At 35.3% G+C, this 18,137-nt stretch overlaps 3 protein-coding genes across 3 annotated transcripts in view; all 3 read right to left on the bottom strand.

Annotated features, from left to right (window-relative positions):
• Window positions 1-821: 821 nt before the first annotated feature.
• On the bottom strand, window positions 822-4,202 carry rplp2 (ribosomal protein, large P2). The gene is made up of 5 exons (XM_079840355.1): window positions 4,105-4,202; window positions 3,257-3,380; window positions 2,919-2,967; window positions 2,707-2,808; window positions 822-954 (listed from the first exon to the last, which is right to left on the bottom strand). Exons 2-5 carry the CDS (start codon window positions 3,377-3,379, stop codon window positions 878-880), a joined length of 351 nt encoding a protein of 116 aa, XP_079696481.1. The 5' UTR covers window position 3,380; window positions 4,105-4,202; the 3' UTR covers window positions 822-877.
• A 3,830-nt stretch (window positions 4,203-8,032) lies between these two features.
• rps26l (ribosomal protein S26, like) lies at window positions 8,033-11,352 on the bottom strand. The gene is made up of 4 exons (XM_079840660.1): window positions 11,322-11,352; window positions 9,657-9,834; window positions 9,431-9,561; window positions 8,033-8,131 (listed from the first exon to the last, which is right to left on the bottom strand). The coding sequence occupies exons 1-4, from the start codon at window positions 11,322-11,324 to the stop codon at window positions 8,096-8,098; spliced, it is 348 nt and encodes a 115-aa protein (XP_079696786.1). The 5' UTR covers window positions 11,325-11,352; the 3' UTR covers window positions 8,033-8,095.
• An 881-nt stretch (window positions 11,353-12,233) lies between these two features.
• Window positions 12,234-18,137, bottom strand: part of ppp4r1l (protein phosphatase 4, regulatory subunit 1-like) — a 31,168-nt gene continuing 25,264 nt past the window's right edge. The window contains exons 17-20 of the mRNA XM_079840247.1: window positions 17,943-18,063; window positions 17,174-17,308; window positions 15,243-15,384; window positions 12,234-14,781 (exon numbers count right to left, since the gene is read on the bottom strand). Of these exons, the coding sequence (XP_079696373.1) occupies window positions 14,636-14,781; window positions 15,243-15,384; window positions 17,174-17,308; window positions 17,943-18,063 (544 nt within the window). The 3' untranslated portion in view covers window positions 12,234-14,635. The remainder of the gene's footprint in view (window positions 14,782-15,242; window positions 15,385-17,173; window positions 17,309-17,942; window positions 18,064-18,137) is intronic.

Raw genomic sequence — 18,137 nt, 5'->3', positions numbered from 1 at the left:
TGGCTGCAATACTGCAATTGACATCTGACCAACACATGCTCCGAGACTTTTGCCAGGCACTCGTTATATTAGAAGTCACCTTCCTCCAAAGGGGGATTTTTAGAGTTAATATATTTGATCTGATCTCAGTTTAATGTGCAGAGACAACTATAAATGATGTTTTGTTTCGAGTGTTCTGACATGCCAACTATTGAGCCAACCAATGAAATGAGTTTGGAGCCTAACTAACCTGTTTGTTGAACAAAGGGAGATGGAGAAGGTGCAGTAGGAAATATTTAGGAAACTGATTATGTTTTACGATATTACCTTAATGAAGACCAATTCCATAGTTTTTCTTAAAACTTGAAACGTGCCTTCATATTCCATGATTTATATCTAACAATGTGACAATTATTAGTAACACTTTTCAATAAGGTTCCATTAGTTAACATGAACAACACTGAATGTCAGTTAATTCCAGCATTTAATAGTTCAATACATCGTGTCTATTATTATTTAATGGACCTGAGCTAATATGAACAGTTGTATTTTTTAGTAACTAACATTAACAAATAATAATAAATACTGTAACAAATATATTGCTCATTAATGCTTATTAAAACTAACAAGACCATTTTTTTTTTTAAACCTGCCTTTTGAGGTAGAAAGAAACCAGTTTTCCAAACCATTCTGCTCCTTTATATATAAACAATAATACAATACATGCTTAGAAACACAAAAGTTGGATGCAGCCGGTTTTGGCAAGTTCAACTTCTATTCAACTTAAAACGGTAATCACAAAAACGGTTTACCATTTTGCAGACAAACAATCATAAAGCATCTTTAAAACACAAATGTTTTCTTTTTTTATTGTATTTTTACAGGTAGAAAAGAAAGATTAATCAAAGAGGCCAAAGCCCATGTCTTCATCAGACTCCTCAGATTCTTCCTTCTTCTCTTCCTTTTTCTCTTCCGCTGAAAGGCAAACATGCAAATGTCAAATAACACATAATGCACGGTTTCCTGCTTATTTCTGACTTCAGACACAAAGTGTTTTATCACTGGAGCGAAGCACTTCAGAGTGAGAGGGAATGAGGAAGAAGTGCTACTATATAATCAGATCCATAACAAAACAATTAGTGCCTATCGAGTGACGTTCAGACTGAGAACGGAAAACTGTGCAAGAGAATATTTTGCTAAAATGTGAAATGTAATGCACCAGGAACACTGTAAACGATGACAGTGAATTAAAACAATCTCCTGAGCGGTTTTATTCAAGAGAGCCTATAACATCAAAATAATCTTCACTATTCAAAAAAACGAACTGGACTGAAATAAATGTTTGTGCCAGGTGTCAGTACCAGACTGTGTTATTTTACTATTACAGAGATAGTATTAAAGTTATTCATATTTTGCATTCATTTTTCTTTTTTTAGTTAATTTTACAATTTTTTTGTTAGTTAATTTTAGTTCTATTAATTTTGTGTTTTTATCATTTTTATTATTATATTCTATATATATTAGTGCTGTGAATCAATTAAAGAAATTAACTAATTCATAATTTTTTTCTGTAATTAATCATGAGTTTTTTATATTCTTAAACTGCAATAATTTCAGTTACTCTCCAAATTAATGTAGAAACAACTTAAGGACAGTATATTTCATATATTTGTTGTAATGGCATCTTTTTATGAATGAAGGCCAGTATCACTGATACTGATGTCTCTATTAATTTTTTTTAAACATATATGATAGACATTCAACATTACAGTATAATTGAAAGCTATCAATTTCAACATTTATTAGGCTTTTAAAAAAACAACTTAATTTAAATGAACTTAAAATAATCTTTACATAAAGCCATTATAATAAATGTCATTTACCTGTGGCCTTCCTGCCTGTCTAACAGTATATACAGAAATTGAATAAAGTTATCAAACAGTCTGCACTGCATAAATGATCATTTAAATATAGATTAATCCTTAAAGATCCAATTTCCTCTGTTAGCTTTGTTCTTTGATTACATTTACATTTAGCAGACGCTTTTATCCAAAGCGACTTACAACTGAGGAGTACAGGAAGTCTGTCATTAACATTAATGACAGACAGCATTAGTGGCTACTGTCACTTTAAGATCTGCCGCTGCTGCACATGCATCTCATTTTCTCTCAACTCTAAGTTCTTAATGTTATTTAGCTAATTTAAGACTGCTCTTATGAGAATACTCGACAAAACGGGCATTTTTTGTCATAATTCTGTGTTATTGTTTGTTCAAGCGCGAAAGAGAACTTGATTCTGTGTGCGCGATACTGGCGAGCGTCTTTGTGTGTGTGAGGACATTCACAGAGCACATTCTCTTCTGTCTTGTCGCTCTTGAATGGTTTAAAAGCATTTGCATGAATAAGAGCGTGATCATATAATGTAGCGCTAGCCAAAGGATGACAGAAACAAACTGATGCTGTTAATTGCGTTATATTTTTAATGCGCAAAACTCTTAATCGCATGTGTTAATGCGCTGATTTTGCCAGCACTTATATATAACATTTTGTTTCTGTTTTTTTGTGTGCAATTTTGAAAATAGCTAAAAAAAATAAACCACATTTAAGTTTGTTATATTTTATTTTATTTTATTTCAGTTAAAGTTTAGTTTATTTAAAAAAACAAAAGTTTTTCAGTGGTTTTGGTTAACTATAATAACCTAATTACCAGGTTTCTTAAAGTACCCACCTGCAGGTGCTTCCCCAGCAGGAGCGGCTCCACCACCAACAGCAGCAGCAGCAGAGACCGCCACTGCACCACCCGCTGGAACGGAGGCTAGCTTAGAGAGGCCTGTGGAAAAATACAAGTGAAACAACAACAAAGTGAGTGTTATGAAGAACTCATACCTCACATGATTCTAATATTATGTAGGTCAAACGGTAAAAGCAATGCAGCCTTACCGGCATTCATGACTTCGTTGATGTCTTTGCCATTCAGTTCACTGATGACCTGTTGAGTAACACCAAAAACAGAAGTATTGACTCATTTGGGGATTTAGTTGCGGTGTTAGGGAGTAAGAACAAGGAAACCAGAGTTGAATGTGCAACAACACAATTGTATTGAATTCCTTTTAATAAAACTAACAATAATAGAATAAACCCAAGAGATGTATTAGTGGTGAGGAGTGGAGAATCCCATAAAAAACTAACGTTATGATGAAGGTTAAGATGTTTCATTATAAAACACTTCAAACTCTGTTGTCAGATTTAAAAACAGGTTTATTAAATCCAGGATCCACCTTGTTAAGACGCTCATCATCGGCCTCGATACCGACACTCCCCAGGATGTTCTTGATGTCTTTGGCGGATGGGTTGGTGTTGCCACCCAGTACAGCCAACAGGTAAGCGGCCACGTAACGCATTCTGCAAGACAGGTTACACTTATTCACAAACGATTCATGGATTTTTTTATATGCATTACCTTCTATTCATATGATTTTAAGATTTCATTTAGAAATACCATGAAATCTAATTTTTTTTTTATATACAACATTGCATCATTTTGATTTAATTTTTTATAAATATATGGTTTATATTTATCTTTGATTCATATCAAAAATTGACCAAACATGAAAATATTGACTAAAACATATCAAATGCAGCTCCCAATTATATAGACATAAACCTTAGACTGTGGTTGTAATCTTTGATCTCACGAAGAGTGCTTTAAGATTGGAAACATGGTATTAAATCAAACTAAATATTTCTTAAATACTTAACTAATAAATTATAAAAAATAATGACTATACTGTCGCATAGATTGAAAGTCTGACTAGGTTTATCAATGCTTTGTTTAGGAGTAGTGACATATTTATATATTAAAACATAATTCAAATAACCAGAACATTTTCCAATCCTACACATCTTATTTTTGTTATTAACTATAAAGACATTCTGCCGTATTTCAATTCTACTCTGACTGCAGCGCAAGGAAACAAAATGGAGAATGGCTATATAACTTGATACGCACGTGCTTACAGAGTGAAAATACAGTTGAATTTTAATCACGGATATTGTTTTAATAAAACAGTGCCTACACACATTTTAATACTTTCAATATATAAGTGAAATGTCAATAAAAACATACTTTAAGTCTGTGAAAGACACGAAACGTCGGTCACGCTGCAATTTCCGGAAAGAGAGGACGAGTAGAGGGAAATAGCTGAAGAATGTAGCAGTATGCGATGATCTGATTGGCTGCATGATGCGCCCTGACAAAATGGAAGACGGTCATTGGCTACTATTTTTTTTCGTCGTTCATGACCTGCTGTCAATCAGCTGTCAATGCTTCTATAATTTTGGACTGTAAAAGGTTTTACCCAACCTCTACGAGGCGTTATCAGTTGAAAATATTAATGGCTTATATTAATAGTCTGGAACTTGTTTATTCTACAAATGTCTTATCAGTTGTGCTTTTTTATTTTATTTTTAAAAATCAAGATCACCAGTTTAGATAACAGCACATTCAACACCTTATATGGTGAATACATATATTTTTAAATATTGTATGAACAACTTAATCTTCGAAATCTAAAAAAGTTTCAATATGAAACTGAAAAAGTAGCAGAATTTTAATAAATTGGGCATTTATCCCTTTTGGTGGCATTTAACCCACCATTAAAGGGATAGTTCATCAAATAAAACATAAAATTCTGTCATCATTTACTCACCTTAAAGTTGCTCCAAACCTGTATGAACTGCTTTCTTCTGCTGAACACAAAAGAAGATATTTTGAAGAATGTCGGTAGCTGAACAGTTGATGGACCCCATTGACTTCCATAGTAAATGCTGTAGAAGTCGACGGGGTCCAATCAACTTTTTAGTTTCGGACATTCTCCAAATATCTAAGAAGAAAGATCATGAGAAGAAAGAAATTCATACAGGTTTAGAACAACATGGGTGAATAAATGCACAGCTTAATGAAAAAAATACTATAGTAAAATTACTCTAGTAAATACTATAGTGTTTTTGAATCATACTATAGTAAAGATACTACAGTAAATTGTAGTATACCTCAGTATTTACTATAGTTTAACAATTGACTATAGTTAATACTGCTGTAGTATAAATTAACAAAGTGTAGTGTAATATACTACAATTTACTGTAGTATCTTTACTATAGTATGGTTCAAAAACACTATAGTATTTACTAGAGTAATTTTACTATAGTCAATTGTTAAACTATAGTAAATACTGAGGTATACTACAATTTACTGTAGTATATTTACCATAGTATGGTTCAAAAACACTATAGTATTTACTAGAGTAATTTTACTATAGTCAATTGTTAAACTATAGTAAATACTGAGGTATACTACAATTTACTGTAGTATATTTACCATAGTATGGTTCAAAAACACTATAGTATTTATTTCATAACTGCATCAGCTCTTCTCTATCTTTTATGAGTATAGATACCACAAAAGGATGTAGACACAATATATCATCCGCATACTGATGTAAAGATCCTTTTTTTGTGTGCATGGCAATCGAATAATCAAAATGTAAAATATGACCTTACATCATAGCCAAAATATAGAATAGCACATATTTAAAGTAAAACAAACAGCTCCAGACATTTAAAGTGAACAAAAATAATTTTATTGACAGGAAAGGAAACAAAACTCATAATGGCAAACACGTCAATCATAAACCATTTACATTATTAAACACGTTTCACAGTTGTAATGGTAATCCACACATTTTCTAAAACTGGAGTCAGTTCCAATTGGATCTTGATGTGGAAAGCAGTGGATCTCTGATGCAGGGAAAGTGAACGAATTTCAGGAGTGTCTACAGCTCTATTAGCTCTTCATCCTTCTCTTGTGTAAAGAGATATGACACAGTGTCCAGAATAAACTCCAAGATTTTCCTCCCGCTGGACACATACCACATCTTATACAGGAACTCCCCAAACAATACCACTAGGAAGAGTACAAGAAAACCCATGAAGATCCGATCAGCGTAGTGGAGCACCTTCTCTCTGAATGTGCGTTGCACCCATGGCACTGCGGCCCGAGCCTCACTATACTGGCCAAAATGGAGAAAGGCTTCCTCGTCACTGTTGATCTCCTGCTCCTCCACAACTGCGTCCCCTTCTGCCATCGTGCTTATTGCTCTCCAAAAGTCAGGCCTTTGAAAATTGCTTTTGTAATGAAATGTTCAGCTTGTGGAGACTGGCCTTTGTTTGGTCTTCCCCAAGCGCAGCCGAAGAATAAAGCCTGAAGTAATTGCACTGGCAGCAGCTTAATTAGTTTTCAGTCTTTAATTCCTGAAGTTTGAGAATGTGCCATTTAAATGAACTGAGTGAATCTAATTAGCTGTAGCCATTTTAGTTTAGTTGGTTAATTTCCACGGTCCTCGTCAAGGCTGCTGTGTGTCTGACTGATTATGAACTCGCACCTCACTAAGGAGATCACTGGGATTTAGGGACACTCAGCACTTTTCAAAATCCTACAGTAACAGATGGCAAGCATTTGGAATAATGCTACAAGATGCTAACAAAAGGCCATCTAATATGATTTCTTTTTAATAAGAACATTTCTGTAGAAATAGTGTAAACAGAGTCAAATTCTGTCATTCAAACCCCATGTGATTTATAGCACATTGCACAACACTTATCACTACCCATGTTAACTGTATTTAGGGACAAATTAATTGATTTATTGAACACATTACAGAAACTGGAATTTCATAACTTTCTTCTTTCTGCCAAAGAGTGGCATAAGTATTTGGATGCATACAAGTACACATGCAACTATTATAATATGAAGATGGGTATATTTGCATCGCTTCAGATTGAGACATGCTGCCTGACTGCACTAACAGTCTGAACGTCACCCCAAAAAACCTGAACTTTGTACAGTTTATAAGATGCATAAACTAAGGTCAAAGCATGTCCAGTACTTGTATTAACATGATTCAAACTAGCAACAAGCTAAAATTACATTTTATCATATGAACAGTAAAGTTCTTCACAATATTTATAATTATCGTGAATCATCCATTTTTAATTTAAAAGTTTTAATATTTAATTTTAAAATTGTAATTAAATTGTAGGATTCATTTTTAAATAACTATAAATGTGGGTATCACTAAACATGTTTGCTTTTTATTATACCGGTGTTGAGGGGCTACGACGGTACATCAATTTCGATTTCAGTATCAATTCATAGCCGACTTTTCACATAAGGAAATAAGGATATGTACGTTATTAACATTTTAAAATTTCACATTTAAAGAAATCTAGTGTTTGATCATATCTACATATTTATTTAAATGCAAAACTGCAATACTTTTTTGAGCAACTAGATTAGATATATGTATATTGATTAAAAAGCCATAAAGACACCAGTGGGTAATGGCATTACAAATGGAAATTATTATTTTCGAGCCACAAAATGACTCTAATTTCCCTCTTTGAAAAAGAATTCTCTAATTGATCCTTAATTACTGTACTAATTGTAATATCAATAATACAAATATTAGAAGAAAAATATTTTAAGTGGTCATTAATGGACCATAATTAATGCACAAATAGTATTTAGTACCAAAATATTCAATAAATATTATTGAACTAAAATATAGAACATTTATTCAATTGAAAAATAGTGTATGGACACATTTGACCATCAATGAGTAGCCTATGAGTGTGACCAATTAAGGAATACCTGAGGGCTAAATACAATAAAAAACATTAACATTAATGTTAACATTGTTGCATCTCCATTATAGAACGATCCTGTATGGTTGACGTAATAATCAATGCACACTATTCTGTACTGTTTACCAAAACTTGCTGCAAACACTTGTAAAGCTGAGCTGTTGTGTATCAAGCCATTCAAATGTTTTGACACAGCGCTAGAAGTATTGAGAGCTTGTGAAGCTGAAGCACGTGACTGCGCGCCGTCTGGGTGAAGGATTTTGAGCTTCAAACTACACAGCAGTAACAAATGATTACAAACTGAAAATTAAACCATCATGCAGCAGCAATCAAAACAAAGAAACCCTAGGACCTGTCTCAGATATTTTTTTATTTTTCTGCATAAAAATGCACAGAATATGACAGTTGATTTGCTTCACATGGGCTTCGGAGGAGCTCTGGGAGGGGCACCCTGCAGGAAAAAGGGCAAAAGAAAATGCTGAGATCCACATAAAACTCCAAGTAACAAAACAAGACCCACTGTAACTCTAATGCAGCTGTTACATTAACTCAAAGGTAGGGTAGGCAATTTGTTTAGTTAATTTAACACTTTTTGTTATACTGGCTGAAAATCTCTTCACATCCTGATAGCAATCAATAATAGAAGTGGTCTAAAAATTAAAACGTACATATATCTTCTGTGGAAGTCTCAGGACCAAAAAAAAATAAAAGTTTGTCCAATCATTGAATTCGGTCCTACCTGACTGTCAGCGTAGGTTTTAGGGGTTGAACGACTTACGATTTTTTCAAGTCGACATTTATGTGATGAAAGTCGAGTCGACGTCATTAATGAACAAATGACCCTGAACCCTGAGCTGAGATGCAAACACAGGTTTTCTTGTGCACAGGACAGGCATATGACAGCGCTGCCCACAAGGTTATTGCTCCTACATAACAGCTTTTGTATCAGTTCTTTTGTCTTTGGGTCGTTATATTTCTCACAGATGCACGCGATCTCCGCGTGATGTGCGAGCTATGTGTTGCGTTACAATGCAGCACCCATTAGTTTAGAACGGTGATCAAGTTACCAGTATAATAAGCGTGCATTCTCCCGATTCATTTTGAGCATCCAGATGGTATAATCAAATATGTCTTGTGGAGAGCTCTCTGAGTATGTATTATTTGTCATTTTTAACAGTTGGAAACAGAGCCTGCATGTCAGGAAATGGCTTATCCTGTTGCGCCCTCTATAGGCCAGCGACTAGTCGACATCAAGCTTAAAGCGTCAAGACAGAGCATTAAAGTCGACTAGTCGGTGCAACCCCTAATAGGTATACAATTTTAAATTTCATCCTGAACCAAAACAACGAGCTTATGCTGTAACCGTCATTACAAGAGGGCAACCCGTGACCTTCTACCCAGAGCTGTTCACGTCCTCAGACTCGGATTTATACGTCAACACTATCAATGCCGAAATAAATCTGCAGCAGTCAGGTGGTACAACTAGAGCTCTTCAAGTTGTTTACGATCATTATTATTGTAATGTAATGTGCTTTGAGACACAAGGTGGTTTAACAACGTCTCTTGTTTGCTCCCTGCTGTGTGTGTTCTTGTGTTTTGGAGGAGACGTGGCTTTGGAGACGCTCTGAAGGGAGGGTGGGATCTCATGCTTTCAAAGCTAGCTCGCTATTGTTAGCCGCTCCAGAATTGCCTCCCCCACCTTTAACAGAGTAATTAAGATTAGTCAGCTACACAATTTCAAAGTGCTTACGCCAGGCCTGAAGCGGGGAGGTGGTGTTCGGTCCTTGCGGGCCTCCCGGGATCTGTTTCTCACCACCTTGCTGTGGATGGCACAGCTAACACAGTAATGCAGCTTCACGTAGAGCTTGGGCAATACATATGCTACAAAAGGAAGACAGAAAAACACTATTTTAATCTGCCACAGTACATACTAATGAGACTTGGTCAATGTTTTGGTTGTTAAAGCGGTCACTTACAGTCAAACACACTAGCCTCTGAGATGTCCCTCACAGCAGCGGCCTCCACAATGTTCCTGATGACAAACTTCTTGATGGCCTTGTCCTTGGGAACACAGCGGGCACAGTTGGTGCAGCGGATGGGCTGGACATGGCCACGGCCCTTCTTTGCACGTCCGTTGTTCCTTCTCTTCTTAGTCTATGGAAATACTTCAATAATTAAAATAGTACAGGACATAACTCAATTAAACATCCTACACTTTCTGACCAATGAATTTCCATTAACTTTAGTCACAGGCAATTTAAAAATTACATTATACAAATTCTACTTTAATTTCTTGCTCCCTCTCTCTCTATATATATCCCAAGTAGGTTTGGGAATTGAAAATCCATTCCAATTCTGGGACCTGATCGATTCCTGTGTGTGCATTTTAATGTAGCTTTAAACTATTCAAGTGCAAGATGATGTGAAATTCGGAAAGAATTCACTCACTAATCTTGGCTGAATATATTTTCTAATTTATCTATATTTTATTTATAAAAACGATGCAGTGTTATTTTACATTTGATTTGAATTTCTGAACTTTGTTTAGTTGCGTTTATTTGTGTTATTAATATTAATATATTTATTTTATACAATAATATTATTGTATTCCTGACTGTATACTTGTCTAATGCTTGACCTTTATTAGTCTAGTTTGTTAGTTGTACTTTAGGCTGCTGCTTTTTGTTCATGCCGTTAAGTTGCAACACAAAGTTTTGCAAAAACACAATAAATATGTTTGACTTTTTTTTTAATAACCTTATTGGAATTGAAACTGGGAATCGATAACAATCGGAATCAATAAGCAGACTCGCTCAAATTAAAATAATACCCAACCCTATATACTGTATGTGAGCTACATATTTAACCAGTTAAACCAAAAATTATAAAATTATTTATAATGCATATAGATCTGTACATGGTTCCCATAGAAATGGAAATCTTTGAAATATTAGGAAATGGCCAGTTTCAAATAAAAATAAAAAAAGCATTTTCAGGATTTACATTATAGTAACCACATACAGACAAAAAAAATAAGCTTAATATTTTACTAAACTATTTTGTAAATTTGAAAACCATTTCCTGATATTTCCAGGTTTTCCATTGCTATGATTTCCAAAGAACAGTGATCTTTTTGCACCAATCAAAATAAATGGTAATAATGCAGTAAATTATCCAAGTGTCAATCGACTCTTAATTTTATGAAAGCTTAGAAAGCCTGTCCAGAATTCATCAGTAGATCCCGCATCAATCTTCAGTTTACACACAAGTCACGTTAACATTAATGGCAGACTGCAGCGTCTTGGTAAATAAGCAACAAATCGACAACAACACAACTACAATCGGCACATTGATGACTTGATGACAAAAATTAGCATTAAATGCCAGTATTTTGCTTTATATACATATACACAATACCAGGCCTGTTCATGCCGCGTGCTACTGAAGAGGCAGCACATGCTAGCCATCATCAGACACTTCTTCCTAAAACTGTCTAATAGTCCTATATAGTGGCCCGTATTTAATTAAATCAGATACCTTACTAACTATACTCGGTGACCGCGTAGTTTTCTTGACTTTATAAAGGAGATTTCATGTACTAAAACATATTCGCGAATCAATCGCGAATAATCCAGACTCACCATCTTGAACGGGAGGCAGGAAAGAGGACCGGAAAAGGCAAACCGGAAGTAAAATATTTCTGCTACATAACAAAAGTCTATCGAACGAAAATACTGCTTTATTTTTTACAGCTTATGGATGTGTCGCAAGACTAGAAATATTAACGTTTAATTGAGGTATAAAATTTAAATATATACTTAATATTTAAATATATATTACTATATGACACAGGGGCTAATTTATTCCTAAGGAACTAGTTTAATGGGGAAGGATACGCGTTAGTGGTGCATGTAGAGATAGCGTAAAAGTCATGTAATAAGACCAGACCATATAGGCTTACTGTAAAAAAAATATTAACACGACTAATCATCCTTATGTATACACTATATATATATATAAATACTATTATTATTATATAATTAGTGCTATCAAACGATTATAAGCATCCAAAATAAAAGTTTGTGTTTGCAGTGTCTGTACTGTGTATAATTATGTATATTTAAATACACACATATACATTATATTTATGCAAATATTTCTTAAATATATACATATGTATATATAATTTATATATTATATATAGAATTATAACATTTGTCTTAAATATATACATGTATCTGTATTTAAATATACATAATAATTTACACTGTACAGACACATATTATGCAAACACAAATATTTAATCACGATTAATTGTTTGACAGCACTAATCGGTGTATTATGTAAAAGTCCAGCAGGGGTATAGTTATGTTATAATTTTTTGCTCTATTAAAAGCTATAAAATAATATTTAATGTAATTTAATTATAATAATAGACAAAAAAACTTGTAATTGCACAGCAAACATGTTGACAAACAGGCTCCTAATTAATGTGAAAAGTGCTTCAGAATCACTCGGAAACGTCTTCAAAATAAAGGGCACAACTGAGAAATGATTTCAAATTTATATTATTTTAATTAACGAATACTAAAAATAACAATACATAAATTGTTTTTAAAAGAGATGCACAGAAAATTACAAATGTTGTAACCCGAAAGGTTAGGATATAAAATCTTTGAACATGATACATTAAGAAGTATACAATGGGGGTGGGAACTCAAATCAAATCTTGTATCTTAATATTGTAACATTATGAGAAAACGCGAGGATCAGTACATATGCAGTATGCAGACATATGAAGTGGTTTCGTTGACATATCAGAGATGTCAGTGCCCCAGTAAATCAAACAGGAGAATTTATTGGGGAAAATATAACAATCTAACAAAATATAAATCTATCAACATGGTGCATATGAAAAAAAAAAAAGAAACAAACGAAAAAGGACACACAGCCACACACAGATGCATGCACACAAACACACATGGGAACACAAGGAAAACAACTTCGCCCATTATACAATTCCAAACCAAATATCGCCACAGGGGGAAGAAAGAAAAAAAAAAGACTGGCCATGAATCCTGTAGATATCATCAATAAAATCATATCAATTTGATCACAGGCTGTATTTCAGAACTAGAATAAACCTTTTTTTTTTTTCTTTTTAAAAACAATTCCATATACACAATCCATAAACATATTCCATATACACATCTGTGAGAATAAATGCACTGGATCAGAGCACCACAAATAAAGTTGCCTTATTAAAAAAAAAATCAGGACCACTGATTTGTCATATTCATCCAGTCCAGCAGATTTATTATTATTTATATATTAAAAAGGAGGACCTTTTCTTTCCATTGAACCCTAAATGATTAGTAAAGTGCTCTTGGCAAAGTTTACGTGCTGATGTGGGTCCGGTCCCCCCAATTTAAATATATAAACCATTAAAACAGGCATAGTGATAACCAATCAGCAAGTTAGCCAATGCCAAGAGCAGCACAACCATGAAAACGGATGGTCCGTCATATCAACTTCAAGCACTTAGTAGCTTATTTACTTTACAGCAAATTTAGGAATTGTCAGAGGAATCGTGGCGTGCTTGGATTAACTAGTGCAAATGCGACCAAACAGTGTGTGCTCGCTTCGGTGTTTTCCACAGACAACCAAGCAGCGCCCTCTGCAGGTCACCTCGTAATTAACCAATCAAGCTTCTTTTAAATGATCATTAACGTCTTACTAGAATTCTTAAGACTGGGCAAGTCTAACAATTGTGCTTGTACAGTGTTTAAATGTTGTCTAGTGGCTGTAAAGGTTGCTTGGAAAGCATTGGTTTACTCCTGACACCCCTCTAAAATACTGGCCCCATAAAACGGCGAGGTATAAAACCGCTCTCCACCAATCAGGGAAGACAAAGAGGTTACATACAACTGGCTCTCACTCAAAACATGTACATTAAAATAGCAGTACTGAAGACAAAAGCAAATTCTTGTGAGCTACAAAAGGTTTTCGGGGGAGGTTTTAGGGTAGAAGACGCTTGTTTGCTGTTTCTAATCGCTGTTTCCACACAACAATGCAGGTGCATTCTGAGGGTCAGGTAAACAGGAAGTTGGTAAATGCAGCAAAATTTCACTTAGGCTCAGCTCGATACCATTTTGCGGCATTGCAGCTTAAAAAAAAAAAAAAAATTCTGAATATCAGGTCTCCCTGAGTTAGTAGCACTTCACTGTGTCAGTCCGCTTATGTCTTCTTAGTCCTTTTTGTTTTAAGATATCCACAAGAAAAGGAAATGGAGGAAAAAAAAGAGAAGTCTTACAAATGTACAGTTCGCTTTGGAGGGGCAGCTGGTAGCATCTGAATGGTTTTGACAAGAAACGTCACAATCCGCCTTTAAGATGCGTCTTGCGTCTCCAAATACTTTCTGCTGCCACAAAGGTGCAAATGAAATCTTGCACCATTCAGAGAGGTGAGATGGTTGTTCTGTGTTTGAAGGTGTATGTGTGTGTGCTGGAGGAAGGGGCTTAAAGTGTGGTTGTGTAAGTGAGATGTTGCGTGGGCCTCATGTATGGCAGTTTTGCATTCATTTTAATTGCTTGACAAGGTAATCTCACAACTGAATTATCTAAATGGCAAAAACCACTGTGGAAAATAATTCTGCACGGCTGTATTAGTTGTATAAACATAAACACGCATACATTCGCATATTTTTAAGAATCCAATTTAAAATTTAGCTACATAGAAGTAGAATTGTTTTTAATATAAATGAGGCCCATTGTGTGTATAAATCAGGAAATGCATAATATATGCATATACTGTCATGTGTGGAGCATATTAGGAGAGGATAAGGATACATTGTGTGTGCGAAGGTCTTGGTCAGTAGTTCCTATCTGTAAACACTTGTCTGTGAATCCGTTTAGTGTTGTTCCTGCTGGTGCTTGTTCACATGTGCGGAAAGGTGCTAAATAAGCGATGCCGTGTCCATGACGTTTCTGTTGGGATCCAGTGTGGCAAAGAACCGCACGTCCCTGTCCTTGTCCATCCTCAGTTCGGACAGAGCCTCTTCCAGCTCATCCGAATAAGCGCTGCCTGGGTCCTTGAAGTATGCTGAGATCAGAGCAGACACAGAGATGCTGATCAGAACTGATGCCTAAACTGTGACACACTAAACCGTTACTTAGCTAAATATTTGATATTTTGTGCTATTAATAGTGACCGTTTATTAGTTAAATGGTCACTAGCCTTTAAGGAGGTTAAAATACATAAATAAATAAAACAAAATCAATCAAAGTCAATGGATTTTTTATCACTGCCTGGCAAAAGTACACTTGACAATTTGCACGTTGGACAGTGTCACTCTAGAAAGCATTCCATTGGACAAAAATAAGTATACACCTGATACAGGATATTATTTGTTAATATTTTTGTTCCATTTTCCAGGCAGAGATAAGAGAGTAACTTTGAATTTAACCTTCAGAGGGCCTAATAAAGGAGGCATAAGTCCACGTAAACATCCTGTGATGAATGCATCTCATCTTCTATCTTGTTTGTAAATTGTGTGCACTTACGTTTTTCCAACACACTCTGCCGTAATGCCTTGGCCACCAGCACACGTACGTTGGGCACAGGATCTGATGAGAGGCTGAGCAGACTGGGTAGAAGGTGCTGTGCAAACTGGTCCATGGGCATGCAGTCCTCCTCTACTATTGCCTGAATGAAAACAAAAGAAAATGTCTCAATCACTCTCACACATGGTTGTATGTTTAGATTTGGAAAAAAAGAGCAGGTTTAAATAAGATTAAAATGGCATCAACTTCAATCTGATTGGTTGACTAACACTTAAAGGGATATTTCCCCCCGCAATTAACATTTTGTCATTAATTACTCCACCTCATGTCGTTCCAAACCTGCAGGGCCGGCCCAAGCCTTTATGGGGCCCCAAGCAGAAATTTATTGGTGCCACCAATATGACTGACTATTCTCAGTTCTTGATAATTCGGACACCCATTATCAATGTTATTAGATGTAGCTGTGTTGCTTACATCATGTCTGGCTGTCATGTTTTTACCCTTATACGTTTTTTATTTGTAACAGTATCAAACCCACAAGAGTGGTCAGATGTTAACTTGCACTTTAATATTCAAAGTCTTACAGTACTACAGTTCAGACTGGGATATGTAAAAATATATATATTTTTAAAAGAAGCCTCTTATTCTGAATATGCTCACAATGTTTGCCTCAGAATTAATTGATTAATAGAAAGTTCAAAAGAACAGCATTTATCTGAAATTTCTAAAAACATTTTTTTTTACACAACTGTTTTCAACACAGATAATCATCATAAATGTTTCTTGATTATCAAATCCTGATATCAGAATGATTTGTGAAGGATCATGTGACACTGGAGTAATTATAATAAATTCAGCTTTGATCACAGGAATAAATTACACTTTACTATATATTCACATAGAAAAAAGCTATTTTAAATTGCAATAATATTTCACAATATTACTGTCCGTTTTTACTGTATTTTTGGTCAGATAAATGCAGCCGTGGTGAGCAGAAGAGACTTCTTTTAAAAACAAGAAATGTTGATGGATTTCTTTAAAACGTTAAACAGCTTTTATTTTGGCAGAACACGCAGGAAGACCTTTTATTCATTTATAAATGATTCTCATTACGAATTTGGAAAGGTGTTTGCTGCATGTTGCGTTCCCAAATTATCATTTTGAGCAACTCAAACATATAGTAGCCTACTTGCAGACAAGCATTTACTGCGAACAAAAACTGAAAGCTATGCTGTACTAGCCGTCTAAAACATGCAGCACGTCAGATAAGATATTCGCACTAAACCATATCACATTCTCAAAAAAAGGTTACCGGGCAACTGGCGTAGCACCGTTTCATCGCTGATTTTTCTCGCACTTTGAACCCCGGCTAACAAGCTAATAGTGTCCAGCCAATGGTGCTGCGAGCTCCTGCAGCGCTGTCAGAATCAATCCGTGCATATTAGAAAACTTTTTTCAAAAAAAGTGCAGTTTATCTAGTAATTGTTTACTAAACAAAGGCCATTTCGCGATTTCAATAAAGCAACTTGCAGCAAGTAATTTCATGGGCTCTTGGGGGCCCCCTGGTGGCGAAGGGGGCCCTAAGCAGCCGCTTAGTTTGCTTGTGCCGGCTCTGCAAACCTGTAAGACTTTCGTTCATCTTCAGAACACAAATCGTAAAAAATCTTTTTGATGAAATCTGAGAGCTTTCTGTCCCTCCATTTAAACATTGATCAGCAGACATAAACAGTTCTAGTGCATAAAAAATGTCCTCCCACTATTATTCTATGAAAAAAACATATTCTATGCAAAATACTGGCATATGGCAAAAAATATGGCAACAAACGAAGTGAAGAAATAGTGTAGGACCACATGAATTAATGTAAAGATGGTGTGACTGTAAATCCTTTGGATAATACTGCACGAAACTACAATATGATGTAAAAATGTACCTGGCAAATGAATGCAAATGCCTGACGTCCGACCCATTTGGGACAGTGGCAGAATCTCATAATGAGCTCATTAATGTAATTCAGACCCAGGTCATGAGCTTCACAGGAATACAGCTTCTGCAGGATCACCACCACCTACACACATTCAAAAGACAAAACTTAAAGAATACTTTTGAAAAACACATCATTTTCACATATTTGACATTGTTGCAGCACCTCTCCTCCTAGTCTGTCAGTAATGCTCGATTTAGTTCCTGTATCTATGAAGCCCCTCCTTCTGAAAAGCACAATGTGGTCAACCACTACAAACTCATTTCGGAAATGTCATGCCCCTTACCATAACCAAACCAAGTTTACACTACTATCGCAACTCAACCAGACCTTGTCTCTTTTTTTGCACATGCCTTGGCTGGGAATTATTTAAATGAGTGATATTGTGATGTGTACGTTCCCAGAAGAAAACTCAAGACTACAATGGAGGCGTTTCAGGGAGTTCAGAAACAGTGCGCACTGATATAGAGAATAACTCCCGCTGGAGTGACTGTGTGCTTTAACTTTGCAGAACTGTTTCATGCTCAAACAGCAACGTTACACACTAAAGTCCTCTTTGAAAAATTAAGCACTAAATATATGTGCAGATCACACAAGACAGATGATAACACTAGGTCTAAAGTTGAGGTTTAAAACAGTCCAGTGGAGTTTGCTAAAAGCAGAAAAGGGCATTGTAATGTGCTATTTTTGGAGACAAGGTGAAGGGAACTTGACTCACCAGTTTATAGGAGATCCACCGCACTTCAGACACTTTGTCAGAACAAAGGTTAAGTGCAATCTGTCTGAGGTAGTCAAAGACGTCGTTGTGACTGTACAACTCAATGATCAGGATGAGCTGTCTAAATACACAGACATAGACAAATGCCACAAGAGTTAGATCACACATGAGCTACAAAAAACCCTTTGTGTATCA

The sequence above is a fragment of the Gobio gobio genome (genome assembly GCF_949357685.1).
Source record: "Gobio gobio genome assembly, chromosome: 17".
Classification (NCBI taxonomy): domain Eukaryota; kingdom Metazoa; phylum Chordata; class Actinopteri; order Cypriniformes; family Gobionidae; genus Gobio; species Gobio gobio.
The sequence above is the reverse complement of the archived record's forward strand: the minus strand, read 5'-3'. Positions and strand labels throughout refer to the sequence as shown.